The 17540-nt window shown below is 45.3% G+C and overlaps 2 protein-coding genes across 2 annotated transcripts; one reads left to right on the top strand and one right to left on the bottom strand.

Annotated features, from left to right (window-relative positions):
- Positions 1-1653: 1653 nt before the first annotated feature.
- scp2b (sterol carrier protein 2b) lies at positions 1654-7542 on the bottom strand. The gene is made up of 5 exons (XM_068707949.1): positions 7404-7542; positions 5838-5928; positions 4215-4344; positions 3909-3988; positions 1654-2350 (listed from the first exon to the last, which is right to left on the bottom strand). The coding sequence occupies exons 1-5, from the start codon at positions 7424-7426 to the stop codon at positions 2255-2257; spliced, it is 420 nt and encodes a 139-aa protein (XP_068564050.1). The 5' UTR covers positions 7427-7542; the 3' UTR covers positions 1654-2254.
- A 2429-nt stretch (positions 7543-9971) lies between these two features.
- LOC137870551 (carnitine O-palmitoyltransferase 2, mitochondrial-like) lies at positions 9972-13581 on the top strand. Its single transcript, XM_068707945.1, has 5 exons — positions 9972-10448; positions 10726-10806; positions 10914-11020; positions 11112-12416; positions 12595-13581. The coding sequence occupies exons 1-5, from the start codon at positions 10258-10260 to the stop codon at positions 12921-12923; spliced, it is 2013 nt and encodes a 670-aa protein (XP_068564046.1). The 5' UTR covers positions 9972-10257; the 3' UTR covers positions 12924-13581.
- The last annotated feature ends 3959 nt before the right edge of the window (positions 13582-17540 follow it).

Raw genomic sequence — 17540 nt, 5'->3', positions numbered from 1 at the left:
CCCCCCCCTCTCCCCGTCATGTTAAAGCATGGACAAATGGACAAACAGCCGCAGCACAATACTATTTTGTTGACAGTTCCTATCAATTACAGCTGGGACATTGCCCGGTCCTGTCTGCATTTGTATGAAGCAATTCTTTTCATTTTTTACTTGGACAAACTATTTTCCACTGAGCCCCGCTCTGTAAAAGGGCAGCTTTCCCGTCTCATGTAAAAGCAGACCACGAAACAAGGCTTCTGGTCCCACCCACCAGTGTGTTTGTAAGGCAAAAAGTGTCCGATAAAGCTCCTCAGCTGCCGCCCTCTTAGTCCTCACTGTTAAACCAACGCTGTTAATCCCACAAGTGTGACATTTATTACACCACGCAGCATTTACAGCAGGCGGTCTATTTGTTGGTTAGTATATTGCAAAGCAATACATCTTGCCACAGATAATCAGTTCCCAGGGCAGCAATGACGCGTATACGAGCTGAGCCACTGCTGTGTTACATAACTCTCAGAAAGTAGCAAACATTTTAATCAGGCCAGGGTCATGGTGACAACAGACAGCCCGGCCTCCAAGAAATGACGTTCCCATACAGCGAAAAATCTACAGTGTTTAAAATCTGCATCCGTGATGTACGTTGAGTTTTGTTGTATGGAAATATAATATATTTTTGTAGGAGACATGCTTGACAGAGCAAGCAGAGACATCATGGAAGATGATTTACGGCATTAATGCATCACAGCACATTAAACGCTAGTAGGACTTTTAGGGCCCCCTCGTATGGGTCACGCTCCTAAAAACAATGAATCCTACATTTCTCATAATGCAACTGACTGTAACAGCATCTTTTGATTAAGCCCTCTCTTCCTGGTGAACACCCACGCTGTATAAAGTCCCGCTACAGGCTTTCTGTTATGATTTGTCTCAAAGTCAAAAAAACCCTGATGACATCGTCAGGGTTATTTCACCAGACTAGACGAAACTCCTCCAGAGCCACAAAACACATTATGGAACTGTTCTTACAAGCCGAGTAGTACTCTCCATGACAAGTTACGTGAACTTAATGAGTACAACTGGTGGACTGCCCCTTTGAGTTGTCATCTTGGGGAAAATAAGTTGGAGTTTGTTAGAGAAAAAAAAACATTTCATTCAGCCAACACGTTTTTAAAATCAGCCTCTCAAGAATTTATCTATTCTACTTGTTATAAATAAAGGGTTTGATGCCAACATTCCTAATCAAACTTAAATGTATGATAAGATGAAATCTCACTCATGCACAAGAAGAAGTCATTAGTGACCAAAGAAATAACACCGCCGCGACTGCAGAGCAAAAGTGCACGAGCCAAAGCAAAGCTGCAGTGGAATCTGGGTCAGAGCTAGTTAACAGATTTGTCGCTCGGCCATGCTCCTCCGTTTACAAAAAGGAAAAACTACAGCGTGGCAGTCTGGAACGAGGTCGCAGCGCTGTCGGAAAAGAGCAAGGTCCTCCAAACGCGGAACAGACGCAGGCCCCGGTCCTGAAGCCCAGCATGTTGTTCAGTCTAAGTTTTATGTGCTATTTAGCAGATGAACTACTCCGGCTGTCGTGTTTATGTGTTCAAAATGATTAGAAACACGACGTTGAGGGCGTGTGCTAAACTCAGTACAACAAGTCGAGACCACCCAATGGACGTTGCAGCAGAGGCAAATTTAATTCATACAATGATAGTAGAGCAGGAAATCACAACCCCCCCCCCTTGTTAAAACGCTGGGAGGCCACAGTGAAAAACATTTCTATGTTTGTTGGCTTAAAAACCTCAGCAAACTGAAAGTCTGAGACGAGGAGGCACTTAGGCTGTTGTGTCCATGATTGCGGAAAATTACAATCTGCTCAAAACATTTCCAGACACAATACACTCAAAGAAAGACTTCTTTAGCCACAGACATCGGGGGAAGTTATTGAAAACTGGACATAAACTGAATTAGTATCTATAAGTAGGAACCTTTCTCTACTCCAGTGTACTGATATAATAAAAGGGACTTGATTAGAGGATTCATTATTAGTCCATCTAACGTGTTCTCCAGTTATATTGGCAGGGCTGCTGACTAATCCCCTGGGGGCGGTCAGTGAGGTCGCGAGTAGGGAAAGTGGTTCATTCCTGTGACGAGGAGCCTCGTGGGCCTTCGACATCCGTCTGAACGCAGAGTCGCTGTTAAATTCTTCGTGGTTAACTCTTGTTCAGTTCTACAGGAGGTGTAGTTACGGCTCGCTCCCGACGCACCTCTTCGTCTACAGCTTGGCTTTGCCCGGCTGCAGCTGCAGGCTCTGAAGCTTCATGGCCAGACCCATGTTCCCCGTCACCTTCAGCTTGCCCTGGAAAAAGGCCTAAGAGTCGGAGAGAGGGGCGAAGGAAGAAAGAAAAGAAAACGTCAGTCGGGCGGTGGTGAATCATCCAACGCACGGTTCTGTATTTGACTACGCGCTGCTAGTTTTAAAAGAGTTACCGTGAGAGATTAACTCGACCCAGGGAAAGTGGGGCAGCGGCAAAACAACAGCTTATGAAATGTCAGGGAACTGAATGGCAAGAGTGGGCCGAGTACCAGGGAAATAATGTCCGTGGGCTGGAATGCAGCAGGTGACGAATCGACTCAGAGCGAGCGGAGATTCTTAGAATATTTGGTTCTCGGTGTGAATGGAAGAACTGAAATTGTAAATTTTGCTTCCGTCTTAAAAAAAAACATCACGCGAAAGGTCAACCGGTCCGAATGTCTAAACGGCGAGGGGTGAAGCAGCAGAGAACCGGTGTTCTTGGAGCGCGCGAAGCCGCTCCTTCATTACTAGAGCACGGCGCAGCGACAGAACCCTTATATTGACCCTCACTGTGTAATTTGAGAGTCGTCTAGAAGGAATAGCTGGCAGCATTTTGATATTATTCTGACCGGCAAACGCGCATCAGTCTGTCTCAATATTTTCCAACTTCCATCACCTGTTTGTGGCTCTCAGGCCGAAGCACCACTTGTTTCCAAAAAAACCTTTAAAATGCAAATATGTGGTTTCATTTTCTTAAAAGACAGACTCATTTCCCAAAAACACATGAGCTCTGCAGGTATTTTTTTTTTTTAGCAACTTCACAGGAGTAAATGGTGCATTTACTGGAGACTACTTCAGCTGCAGATTCATACGCAATGAAACAGAAGTGAGAGCGTCTTTGGCGTCGGCACAGCGACGCGTTCCACAGCCAAAACGGAATATTTGAGCAGCGAACAGTTACAAGAGAGATTTAAATCATATTTGATTGGACCGCTGAAAGGTGGGTGGCCTTAAGAGTTTAGATTAGATCGGTACTTTATTAATCCCACAAGGGGAAATTGTTTTTGCTTTCGGGAGATACGGAGGCTACAGAGGACAGGAGGCTCCGCCCCCGCTGTTGTGCTCTAAAGAGGAGGACAATGGCAACCGGCTCTGTGTCACAAGAGCGCCAGGCCTCCCTCCATGTCGCCACCGCCCAAGAGCACCGGTTGAAGAGGGCAAAGTTGCCGTTGAGTGATTTAGACCTCAGCCACGTTGTATTTTAAATTAAATGTTTTCTGCCCTTTGATATCCAAACACACACACACACTCATAGCTGAGGTGAATTTCGCTACATTATTGTCTTCATTTTGTGGACTTGTTCGTGGTGAGCGGACCCTCGAGGCGACCCGGATCAAACACCACCGAAAGCAGAGTCGAGAAGGAGGACGTCCTTCCAGAGCCGGAACACAACGACTTATTCAGCGCACTGTTGTGGGTGAGACGGGGACGATCTAAATACTCACACCCCCTTTTACCTTGAGAAGGAAACAAGGTAAAAAAAAAAAAAAAAAAAGGACAAACTTGTGCCGTCTCTGAAACCGAATCCCCATCGACCCCACGTGTGCACGAGTCCACCTCATAGACTACTCACAGTCTGTGGGTTCATCTTCCCCGTCATCAAGGCCAACAAGTCTGCGTCAGACATGGAAATGGTACAATCTGCTTTCTTAGCTGCGGGGTAGAGATGCACAAAGTTCAGTTAAAACATTGCAACATGCATTGTTGGGATATGTATTCATTCTTGTTAAGGCAAAAATATTTTTTTTTTTTTGAGCAGAAAAATACCCAGAGCAGACCTTGAACTTCAAACCTCCACCCATAGTAGAATATTAACATGAGTACATCTATAACTCCCCCACCGCCATACGAGACATAAGGAAGGCCAGATATTGTTCACCTGTGTCATTGTGAACACAGCCTTTGCCGTTCTTCACGTCCACAAACCAAATGGCCTCCTGTCCATTTGGGCCGTCCTTTACTTTGAAGGCGAACACTCCCCCGATCTTTTTCACAAACTGCTCCCCTTCCTGTTCAAAGTACACACAAGGTTCACACACAGCAAAACCCTACAGCATCTGCATTGTATGTAAACTAAGTATTCACACGCATATACATATACATACATATACATATATATTACAAGCTCATAGTCACTGAGCTAACTCAGCAGGCTACATATTGTTCTTACCATCCTTTCATATGTGACACGATATTAATTCAAAAGGCATTTTCTATGAAAAACATTTTGTTTCAGTTATTGCTCTTTATAAGCACATGTTTTCAACGCAGTAAAGATACGTTTATGAATGCATAGAACCACGTTTATAGAAAATGTACAGAATGCGGAAGAAAATATGTATTATTTATTTATTTTCACATTTCCCTCACTAGTGGTGCAAAGAAAAAGATGCATACTAGCAAGAGAATGCAGCCTTGAAATTGTAAATTAACAGAAAAAACAAAAAAAAAAATGTATGATGAAGTAAATGCATTAAACACGTGGACCTTTCTTCAGAAATACTAAATAAAAACAGAAACTTTTTTTGTTTTTAAATGTAAAAGAACATTTTTTACATTTTTGAACCTTTAAATCTTCGTTCTACAAAGGCAACGTGTTTCAAGCCAGCTATCGTCCTCAGGCTACATTAACTCATTCTCTTTAAATGATAAACATACTTGTGTTTATGAAGATCACTCTACAGCTGACAGCTGATTATATATCTAATAACAAAAGGTGGGGAATATTACCCTAAATCTGCCTAAACAACTGGGATCCGATTAGAAGCAGAAAAATCCACTTCCTCCCCTACATATACGAATATGGAAATACAAAAAGTGGGACAACAGGTTCTCTCACTAAACATAATATAAGCTGTGCATCTAAAAACTTCAATCTGTTTGTCTGATCAGTTGCCTGAGATATTACACTAAGCCGTGTCTCTAAGCATCCAGCCGGCTCCGCTCTCGCCAATTCCTCATTGATGACAAATCCCATTCATCACGAAGCCACAGCACCGCCGACGAGCTCCAGATGAAGCTGGTGTGATTGAGGTCATCCAAAGGTAAGCGCTTACGAACACTTGACTTCTGGAGGAAAACCACGCGTCCGGTTGGTTCAACATGAAATGACAGTGAATCACGGCCCCTGTAGGAGTGTGGCACAGACTGCCCTGAGAGGGGTCGCTCCTTAGGTCTTCTTCCATTTGTTCCCTAATAAAAGGGTTTTTCGTTCTGATCCGAATCGAGGGTCTAAAGGACAGAGGGTGGCGTATGCCGTCCAGATTGTAGAGCTGCTTGAGGCAAATTTGTGATTTGTGATATTGGGCTGTATGAATAAAATCTGGTGAATTATGTCTAGAAGGATTGATGACTGCTTATGGAAATGTCCAACGAATGAATTAAAACAAAACTATCAACCTGCCTTTTTAAAGAACCACTGGAATGAACGTCTGATAAGAGAATACATAGACATAACAAGTGATAATATAGAGTCACGGGTCTGAGATTAGCATGTAATCACCTCCTGGAGCTTCTTGTTGATTTCCTGGAACACAGCATGGGCCTTGAACCCCTCCAGTCCGTCACTAGCACTGGTGTGAAGGGCTTTAATCCTAGAAGGCAAAAGGCAGTAAGGTCAGCAATAACACAAAAGTGATGAAAGCACAGAAACTATATGGCTGCCACGGATAAAACCATTATTGATCAAACCTTACTTTGATACTTGTTACTTTGTATATTCGTGTACACTCTTGCCACTGGATCTCAGTAACCTTAACGTTACGTGTGTTCATCCACGTCAATGTCAGATCATAAGACGTAAACACCACCCACTAGTCACACACTCTGACGGGACTCAACAAGAAGCCTATGAAGGTAGATTTTTGTCTTTATTACGCAAACAAAAAAAATATGTTTTGAAAGCAAATTTCTCGCACTGCAATCAAAAATCAAGTTTGTAAGTGAAAATATATTAACTGAGAATAAATTATTTGTTAGTTTTGCTTATGAAACTATAAATTTTGGTTGCAAAACCAAAACCTTTGCTTTCAAAACGAAAAGCTACGGTTTCAAAACCAAAACCAAAACGTAAAGCTACGAGTTGAGTTTGGACGTAGTGGGCGGGGCATACGCTGCTGAATGAGCCAGGAGTTTCTATTGGTGGGTTTGACTTGGATCCCGGGATCTACTTCCACTGTAGAGGTTACTGTGATGAGCGGCATGGAGGTAAGTTGACATTATATTGCTCTGTTAGCACTTCACTTTGTTTTCATGTTGTTAGTGTCGTAGAGTCTCTTTTTTTAAAGAACGACATGAGGTGTTGTTGACATGAAGCTTCACTTTCTGTGTGCATGTAACGTAAGACGAACCCACCAATAGAAACTCATGGCTCATTCAGCAGCGTATGCCCCGCCCACTACGTCCAAACTCAACTCGTAGCTTTACGTTTTGGTTTTGGTTTTGAAACCGTAGCTTTTCGTTTTGAAACCGTAGCTTTTCGTTTTGAAAGTAAAGGTTTTTGTTTTGCAACCAAAAATTATAGTTTCATAAGCAAAACTAACAAATAATTTATTCTCAGTTTATATATTTTCACTTACAAACTTGATTTTTGATTGCAGTGCGAGAAATTTGCTTTCAAAACACATTTTTTTGTTTGCGTAATAATGACACAAATCTACCTTCATAGAAGCCCACCCAATTATCAGTTTCATCAACACCTGCACTGCCTGGTTCACAGTCGGCGTGTGTGGTGAACGTCACATCAGTTAAATCCAGGATGTCACCATCTCTCTGCCCCCCCCCCGTCGTCGTCGTCGTCGTCTAGCTGGGGTTAAGCTAACAATACCCAGCTAAGTAACAGAACACGGACGGTCCACAAACAGCTCTCGAGGAGGAACCGTACATTTTCAATAAATGTAGCGTGTAGCGTGTGTGCTACAATGTTGTAACCACGGCTAACGTTAGCTGTTTGTGTAGACATGTAGCGTTAATTGTTCATTTGGAACAACGAGGGTGACCTCAGTGTATTATTTAAATACGTGTAACTCGACTTGTCACAATAAAAGCATTCAATGTTGAGCATGCTTACCTCGGTGTCTTTATTTCGGGCATGTTGCTGTAACGTTAGGGCAACAGATTGTGTCGCAGGTTTAACAGACCCACTGATGTGACGTTAGTCAACAGCTAGCTTGTACTTTGCCTGCTGTTTGCTAACTAAACTTCCTTGTTTCTTCTCTCTGGCACTGATCTTCAGACTCGACGTGTCGATGTCAGATAGCCCAGAGTAACAGAACAGCCCCACAGCTCTACTACATGCTATTATACACTATCATGGTTGTTAGCCCAGTCACTAAAATGTATATTTAATAGCCTACATAACACACAACCAACAATTCTGTAAACCATACTACTTGTTTATTTTGTACTTGTATTGTTTTCTACAGTGCAGGCCGCCATTGGTGTCCATTCATCTCTGTGTGTTTTGAAAATCAATGAGCACACTCGTGAAACCTGCTTGAGTTGTTTAATCCGTCCCAAAAAAAGTATTTGTTTGAGTTGATGCAGTTCAAATCACTCCTGACCATATCCATATTATGCACTTTAAAACTGCACAACCCCATAATGTAACAGACATAATGTATTGATGTTGAACTGTGATGGATTACACAACTGAAGTAGAAGTTTGTAGAAAAAATAAAGCATACATTCAACAATTGTATTGAAGGAATTATCACTTGCAGACACTGGTATAGTTCCTAGAGGCAGGAGAGACACAGGTTTAATTTCTGTGCTCATTTCACAGCCACATATCTGAGTAAGCATTTTAGTGAAAATTAAGCAAAAAATATTCCTTTGTATACGCTATATTATTGACAGTTATACAGTATAGCTATTGCCGTTGTTCCAAATGGTTTAAGTGGAAATGAGGGGTGAGGCCTATTGTGTTGTCTGCCTCTGTGTGGGTTTGAATTTAGCAAAAGCAGTGCTGCTGTCCCAAGCATGTCTTATCACATACATCTTGCATTAGAGTCAAATAATCGATACAAAAACGTGTAACTGTAAATTATTACAAGAATGTTCCCACAATGTTCTGTGGAATCATTATAAATGATGCAGACTGAGAAAAATGTGATGAGGTAAGCATATATATATATATATATATATATATATATATATATATATATATCAACATGTGCATAACTGTTGGATATGATCCAATCAGACAGCCAATTTAAATGTGATCTGATTTCTGTTGTCTATAAATTAAATGACACTGCATTTAATGTACACAGCATGAGTGGAGGCATACATCACTCTCTCACCCGACATGAGAAGCCCTCTCTCTGTGGTGTATCTGTGTGTGTTTTTTAGCTCAGACCACACAGCTTAGTGATCTTAATTTACAAATCAGGAAAACACTGCACTCTGCTGGCCACAACACCACATAACAATATATAAGAAATGCATGGTTCACAGCAAGTGAGCCGTCGGCTAAAGTTTACACTTTTTCTGCACGATGCATCAGAAATATTGCAAATGTTAAGATCTTAGCCTGGGAATGTGTTTTTTAAATGTCATACTGCATGTTTGATTTTACATGCGGTATGTTTGCATTGACTATTGGTTACTGTCTGACCTTAAAAAGTTGCATAATCATTACCAAAAAATAAATAAACTCAACTGAGACACTATTCATACCTACGCCCCTTAAGAAAGCTAACACTACCCTCGCCCGTGCTCTTTCACCCTTGCTCGGTAATCTTTCATGCATTCCTGCAGAACTACATGCTCAACTGACTCCCCTTCCCAGCATCCCTCCCACAAACCTGTGTGGTGATTCCCTATCATCTTCAGTGTTTTGTTTAGTGCATAATGTCCCAACCTTAACCTTGTCAACACAGTTTCCTCTCTCATGTGCCCACTACCTACCCTTGGTAATGTTGCTCCAACCTCTCTTGCCACTTTTGGTTAATTTCTCCCCAATTTAGACACTTGACCTCTGTCTAACTTATACTAATTTGCTTTGTTTGCCAACTCATCCATCCTCACCCCTGTGCACTGGAACCCACAGGATTTGTACCTGACCTCCCTGATCTGTTATCCTTGTGGCACTAAAGCACTAAAAACATCTCGAGGGCTAAGACCGTAAAGTTACTAGGGTTAAGTATGAGTCTGAGTAAATCAGCACCACGTGTGCTTGTTTCCACCCATCCGAGTGGAACCAACACCGCCAGTTACCTCCACTATGTAAACCTTAATTATCGGATCTTTTTCTGTTGAATCCAATTAATTCTGATAGAAATACCCGGATCTTCTGCATTATGGAGCCTCGTTGGTCAGAGGCAGGAAAATAACTCTGGAATTGGCTATAAGTGCATTTTACAACTTTTAATACGTAATTATTGAAATAAAGGCTATTCATGTGTTCGCACTGGGAAGTTGATTTACCTAAATAAAAAAAAAGAATTAAAAAAAGTATGAATGAGCCCCGTGGCATCACGTGACAGACCCGAAAATAAATCCATTGTTTGGCCACAATGTAAAATTAGCCTCAAAGCCAGACGCACTTCCTGGTGTCCGGCTGCATGATTAAACGGCTCTAGCTGTAACCTCCAAAAGTCAAAGCTCCAGTTACACTGCGCATGTGTAGACTGTATAGAGGAAGGTGACACGCTGCCCGGTAGGTAGACGTAGAAGAAGAAGTCACGTGACGTGTTGAAAGTTAAACTTCCTGTTGTCAATTCAGTTAGTATTTGTTTATTGTTGCTCTAATTTATCATTTGAACTGTTTTTGTAACAAGTCGAGAGAGGAGTTTATATATTTACCAGCTAATGCTAGTGGCTGTGACACGCAAGCATCTGTAGGTTCGTCTTTATATCCGTTAGCTTCAGCTGGTGTGCTTTACGTCGTCAATAACCTGATAACTAGTTGGGTGTTCAGTATGCTAGCTAGCACCATGGCCAGTCCGCTTCCACTGCAATGTGTTGCCTCTCTGAGGAAATCCGGAATTCATTTAAGAGCTGCTGCTCTGGGCGTCAGTACGCGGAACTACAGCAGCAAAAAGGGGTCTTCAACCGAGTATTTGCACCAGAGTGTCGTGCCATCGATGCATTACCAGAAGAGTTTACCCAGGTAAGGAGCCGAATGTCTGACGCATGTTTCACGTTTCTCTACCGTTAACGGTTAGCTTTGAACCAACATGACTCGGGTCTAGTTTGAATCTAAACTACCTTGGAGATGACAGGTGGAGGTAGCAAGGTGTTCCGAGTTAATAATGGATGTAGGTGAAAGAGCACTTGATTTTAGGTCAGTGACCACTAGGGGGCGTTTGCATGACATCTATTGATATGACACATTTACTGGACTGTTCAGATGCTACATTTGGTCACTCGTTTTTTGAATTGTTTAGACTACCCATACCAAAGCTGGAGGACACTGTCGGGAGGTACTTAGCTGCACAGAGGCCTCTGTTGGATGATGACCAGTTCAGGTGAGTTTTCAGAGGGAAAATCAAACCTTTTAAAGAAGTTATTTGAAACTTACTGGTCAATACATACTTGAATCTCACCTGCAACAATCTAAACTGTGAATCCTTAGAACAACAGAGAAAATTGCACAGGATTTCCAGAACGGTGTGGGGAATCAGCTACATGAGGAACTGGTAGCTCAGGACAAAAACAATAAACACACCAGCTACATCTCAGGTGAGCGTGTCATTGTGACTTACCGCCCTAACATTGAGCATCTCAAATGCTTACAATCACTAATGAATCTGTTTGATTTCTTTTCTCTCAGGACCTTGGTTTGACATGTATCTGTCTGCTCGTGACTCTGTGGTGCTGAACTTCAACCCCTTCATGTCCTTCAATCCTGACCCTAAGACGGAGTACAATGATCAGCTCGTGCGGGCGACCAACGTGGTGTGTTCAGCAGTGCGCTTCATGAAAACGCTGCGAGCCGGATTACTGGAGCCAGAGGTTTTCCACCTCAACCCGGCAAAGAGTGACACAGACGGCTTCAAGAGGTTCATCCGCTGGGTCCCGTCTTCGCTGTCTTGGTACGGAGCGTACATGGTGAACGCTTACCCCCTGGACATGTCTCAGTACTTTCGCCTCTTCAACTCAACTCGGATCCCCAAGAGGGGGAGAGATGAGCTCTTCACCGACGAGAAAGCGCGACATCTCCTAGTGATGAGGAAAGGCAACATGTATGTGTTTGACATTGTAGACAGGGATGGGAATTTGGTGACGCCTGCAGAGATTCAGTCCCACTTGAAGTACATTTTGTGCGACCCAACGCCAGCGGCTGCCTTTCCTGTCGGGGTCCTGACCAGTGAGAACAGGGACGTGTGGGCCGGACTGAGGGACAAGCTGATATCGGCTGGAAACGCAGAGGATTTACGGATTGTTGACAGCGCTCTTTTCTGTCTCAGTCTGGACGACGAGAGCATGAAGGACCACATCCACATCTCCCACAACATGCTGCACGGCGACGGCTGCAACCGGTGGTTTGACAAGTCCTTCACAGTCATTCTGACCAAAGATGGACAGGCAGCCATTAATTTTGAGCACTCCTGGGGCGACGGCGTAGCTGTACTTCGCGTCCAAAATGAGATCTTCAAAGACACAACGGAGCGGCCGCTGGTAAACCCGGGTTCTGCTGCTGCTGCTGTGGATTCGGCCTCTGCTGTGCGCAGACTGCAGTTCAACCTGGACAGCGAGCTGGAGAATGGCATCAAAAGAGCCAAGGAGAACTTTGACTCAGCCGTATCGGAACTCACCGTCGACGCCATGGAGTTCAAGAAAGGTGGCAAGGCACAGTTGAAGAAGAGCAAGATGAGTCCAGATGCTGTAGCCCAGCTGGCTTTTCAAATGGCTTTCCTGAGGCAGTATGGACAGACAGTAGCCACATATGAGTCCTGCAGCACTGCAGCGTTCAGGCACGGCCGCACAGAAACCATCCGGCCAGCCACCATACACACAAAACGATGTTCACACGCCTTTGTTTTCCATCCAGAACAACACAGTGTGGAGCAACTACAGGCCATGTTGAGTGAATGCTCTAAATATCATGGACAGCTCACCAAAGAAGCAGCTATGGGTATGAGACGTTTATACATGTAGTTAAAGGATTGCAATTAGTGAAATATTCAAAGTGGTCCTGTAGACATATTATTTGGGGTCTATTTCAGACAAAACTGGTCTCAAAACACACACACACACACACACACACACACCTGATCTTCTGTACTAACCACGTCTTTTATTTCTCTCACTAGGACAAGGTTTTGACCGTCACCTGTTCGCCCTGCGATACCTGGCTAATTCAAAGAACGAGGCTCTGCACAGCCTTTACTCAGACCCAGCTTACGCCGCCATCAACCACAACATTCTCTCCACAAGCACCCTCACCAGTCCGGCCGTGAATCTTGGTGGCTTTGCCCCGGTGGTGCCCGACGGCTTTGGCGTCGGCTATGGCGTCCACGACGACTGGATCGGCTGCAATGTGTCCAGCTACCCGACTCGCAACGTCCATGAATTCCTGCAGTGTGTCCACAAGTCCTTAGAGGACATTTTCACTGTCCTGGAAGGAAAGACGCTCAAATAAGAAACAAGTGTTTGTCATCAAAAATGTCTTTTTTTTTTTCTTTTTTTTTTATGGAACAGTGGTGATTGATTAACTTCTCTGGGCCACCATGCAGACAGTGAGATGAATATGAATATTTAATACACCACGAAATAAACACAAGGAGAATCGCAGTGCTTAAATATGTGTTTTTATTTTCATTCATTTGATGGTTGACACTTTAAAGGGTTTAAAACATAATATGACGTAATGGAAAATAAATTAAAGTGTAAACTTTCGAATGCGGACACAAGACATGAGATTTATTGTATAATAAAAAAACACATTGAACCTAAAATACTGGAAAAAACGAACTTTCCACTGAACCAGATTCAATCAACTGTCTTTGCCAGACTTCATCTGTGAAGTCAGCAGTGTACTTTAGCCTGGTTTTAATCGTTAGCGGTGTTTTTGTGTGTTAGGGTGACATTATACAGTGAGAGGTGACAACATTCAAAGTGCCAGTGATATTATTTATGCAGCATGGCTTCACAGATGTAGAACTTCTCTGCAATACAAATTAGAGGATGAAGTCACCTCCTGTGTCTCATTAAAATGTGAATTCAACAGCGCAATTGCTGATTGTCACTGTAATAACTTTTGTTTGAATGTATTTTGAAATAAAAATTGAATGACATTAGCTCCATTGTTTCAGAAATGTTTGTTGATAAATACATTTTGACGCAAAAGAATAGAATATAGAATATCTCTCATCTCATCTTCAACCGCTTATCCGGGATCGGGTCTGACTGGGGGATCCCGAAGCGCTCCCAGGCTAGTTTGGAGATTTAGTCCCTCCACCTGGTCCTGGGCCTCCCTCAGGGTCTCCTCCCAGCTGGTCGTGCCTGGAACACCTCCCTAGGGAGGCATCCAGGTGGCATCCTCACCAGATGCCCGAACCAACTCAACTGGCTCCTTTCCACTCAAAGGAACAGCGGCTCTACTCCGAGTCCCTCACGGATGACCGAACTTCTCACCCTATCTCTAAGGGAGATGTCAGCCACCCTCCTGAGGAAACCCATTTTGGCCGCTTGTACCCACGATCTAATTCTTTCGGTCATGACCCAGTCCACATGACCATAGGTGAGGGTAGGAACGAAGATTGCCCGGTAGATAGAGAGCTTTGCCTTGCTGCTCAGCTCTCTTTTCGTCACAACGGTGCGGTAGAGCGACTGCAATACCGCCCCAGGTGCTCCGATTCTCCGGCCAATCTCACGTTCCATTGTTCCCTCACTCGCGAACAAGACCCCGAGGTACTTGAACTCCTTCACTTGGGGTAAGGACTCAGTGGGCAATCCACCGGTTTCCTGCTGAGAACCATGGCCTCAGATTTAGAGGTGCTGATCCTCATCCCAACCGCTTCACACTCGGCTGCGAACCAATCCAGTGAGTGCTGGAGGTCACAGCCCGATGAAGACATCAGGACCACATCATCTGCAAACAGCAGCGATGCAATCCTTAGCCCACCGAACTGTAAACACTCCTCCCCATGACTACGCCTCGATATCCTGTCCATGAATACCACAAACAGGATTGGTGACAAAGCACAGCCCTGGCGGAGGCCAACCCTCACCGGAAACGAGTCCGACTTACTGCCGAGAACCCAGACACAGCTCTCGCTTTGGGCGTACAGGGATTGGATGGCCCCCTCACCCCATACTCCCGCAGCACCTCCCACAGTATCTCCCGGGGGACCCGGTCATACGCCTTCTCCAGGTTCACAAAACACATGTAGACCGGATAGGCGTATTCCCAAGCCCCCTCCAAGATCCTTGCGAGAGTGAAGCGCTGGTCCGTTGTTCCACGGCCAGGATGGAATCCGCATTGTTCCTCTTCAATCCGAGGTTCGACTATCGGCCGAACCCTCCTTTCCAGCACCTTGGAGTAGACTTTACCAGGGAGGCTGAGTAGTGTGATACCGCGGTAATTGGCACACACCCTCTGGTCCCCCTTTTTGAACAGGGGAACCACCACCCCGGTCTGCCACTCCCTAGGCACCGTCCCAGACCTCCACACAATGTTGAAGAGACGTGTCATCCAAGACAGCCCCTCCACACCCAGTGCCTTCAGCATTTCTGGACTGAGTTCCTCAAAGTGCTCCTTCCACCGCCCGATTACCCCCTCAGTTGAAGTCAACAGAGTCCCATCCTTACTGTATACAGCTTGGATGTTTCCCCGTTTCCCCCTCCTGAGGTTCCGGATGGTTTTCCAGAAACACCTTGGTGCCGACCGAAAGTCCTTCTCCATGGCTACTCCGAACTCCTCCCACACCCGCTGCTTTGCCTCCTTCACGGCAGCGGCTGTAGCCCTTTGGGTCTGTCGGTACCTTGCAACTGCCTCAGGAGTCCTCCGGGATAACATATCCTGGAAAGCCTCTTTCTTCAGTTGGACGGCTTCCCTGACCACCGGTGTCCACCACGGTGTTCGAGGATTACCACCCCTTGAGGCACCTAAGACCTTGAGACCACAGCTCACCGCCGTAGCTTTGGCAAAAGAAGCTTTGAACATCGTCCATTCCTGTTCGATGCCCCCAACCTCTACAGGGATGCTAGAAAAGCTCTGCCGGAGGTGTGAGTTGAAGATCTCCCGGACAGAGGCCTCCTCCAGACGTTCCCAGTTTGCCCGCACTACCCGTTTGGGCTTACCAGGTCTGTCCAGAGTTTTCCACCACCCTCTGATCCAACTCACAACCAGATGGTGATCAGTTGACAGCTCCGCCCCTCTCTTCACCCGAGTGTCCAAAACATACGGCCTCAGATCCGATGATACGATAACAAAATCGATCATCGACCTTCGGCCTAGGGTGCTCTGGTACCACGTACACTTATGAACATCCTTATGCTCGAACATGGTGTTCGTTATGGACAATCCATGACTAGCACAGAAGTCCAACAACAAACGACCGCTCGGATTTAGATCAGGTAGGCCGTTCCTCCCAATCACGCCTCTCCAGGTATCCCCATCGTTGCCCACGTGCGCTTTGAAATCCCCCATACAGGACTCCAGTCAGAGTCTCTAAGAAGGCCGAATACTCTGAACTGTTGTTCGATGCATATGCACAGACAACGGTCAGAGTTTTCCCCCCCATAACCCGCAGGCGTAGGGAGGCGACCCTCTCGTCCACCGGGGTAAACTCCGACGCAGCGGCACTCAGCCGGGGATTTGTGAGTATCCCCACACCCGCCTGGCGCCTCACACCCTGGGCAACTCCAGAGAAGAAAAGAGTCCAACCCCTATCTAGGAGTACGGTTCCAGAACCGATGCAGTGCGTAGAGGTAAGCCCCACCAGATCTAACTGGTAGCATTCCACCTCCCGCACAAGCTCCGGCTCCTTCCCCCACAGAGAGGTGACGTTCCACGACCCCAGCCATTTGCCGCCCGGGTCTGGTCCGTCGAGGTCCCTGGCCTTCACTGCCACCCATGGGGCAGCGCACCCAACCCCAGCGGTTCCTCCCGCAGGTGGTGAGCCCACAGGATGGAAAGGAGGGGGGTGCCACGTTGCTGCTTTGGGCTGTGCCCGGCCGGGCTCCGTGGCAAACCCGGTAACCAGGCGCTCGCTGTCGGGCCCTCCGACTGGGCCTGGCTCCAGACGTGGGTCCCGGGCTTCCTCCGGGTAGGGTCTCCTCAACTCTTCTTAGTTTTTTCATTGGGGTTTTTGAACCATTCTTAGTCTGGCCCTTCGCCTGAGACCAATTTGCCATGGGAGACCCTACCAGGAGCTCTAGGCTTCAGACAATATAGCCCTCAGGGTCATGGGGGCACTCAAACCTCTCCACCAAGGTGATGGCTCCCCAGAGAGGAGAATAGAAAATATATACTGTAAAATTATCATTACAGGTTAAGCCATAGTGTTGATACCAGCAAAGGACACTTTACGAGTAGCTTAGTTAATGAGACCATATTTAATTGACTCCGCTTTACAGTGACGGCTCCGACTGTTGCCTTGACTCCTCTCTCCTCGTGTCTCCATCCTTGCTTCCTCCGCGCGCATCTCTCGTGGGGCGGGACTCAGTACACGAGGAGAGGAGGAGAAGAAAGGAATCGAGGATGTACAAACTGGGAAATGAGAAAGGCTTCCGGGGCCAAAAAAAACTGCGGTCGAGTCGGACAGTTTTCAGCCGTCTTCAAAGAATAAAGAGGAAGTCAAAGAAACAGTCACTTCCTGTTAGATCCGATCTGTAGGCTACTTGTAGTTTAGAGACATTGTATGCTATCTAAGCTAACTTCTTTTCTTTTAAAACGTTTAACATGTCCCTGTGTCATCCCAGTTTAAAAGGTGCCTTAATAGAATCTGATTATACTCAAAATTCACATTATGCCACCTTGTGAATTGACTGAATAGTAACTATATAAGTTGTAATGAAACACCGGTGTGTTTATTTAACAGAGATCACACATTATATTTAAACAGCTCTGGGGCAAGAATGTCTTTTGTTAAACCTCACGCGAAAGTGACGCAGTTGTCTTTTTAGATTTTGTCATTGCCCGTTAGCTTCAGCCGGTGTGCTTTGTAATGGTAAAAATATGCATAAATAACTGTGTCCTTGCTCTGAACCAGAAACTTACTTATCAGCTATTAAAGGAAAAGGCTACTAAAAA

Source organism: Cebidichthys violaceus, unplaced genomic scaffold (genome assembly GCF_023349555.1).
Source record: "Cebidichthys violaceus isolate CVI_PGR_0920_01 unplaced genomic scaffold, fCebVio1.0.p SCAF_13, whole genome shotgun sequence".
NCBI classification, from domain to species: domain Eukaryota; kingdom Metazoa; phylum Chordata; class Actinopteri; order Perciformes; family Stichaeidae; genus Cebidichthys; species Cebidichthys violaceus.
The sequence above is the reverse complement of the archived record's forward strand: the minus strand, read 5'-3'. Positions and strand labels throughout refer to the sequence as shown.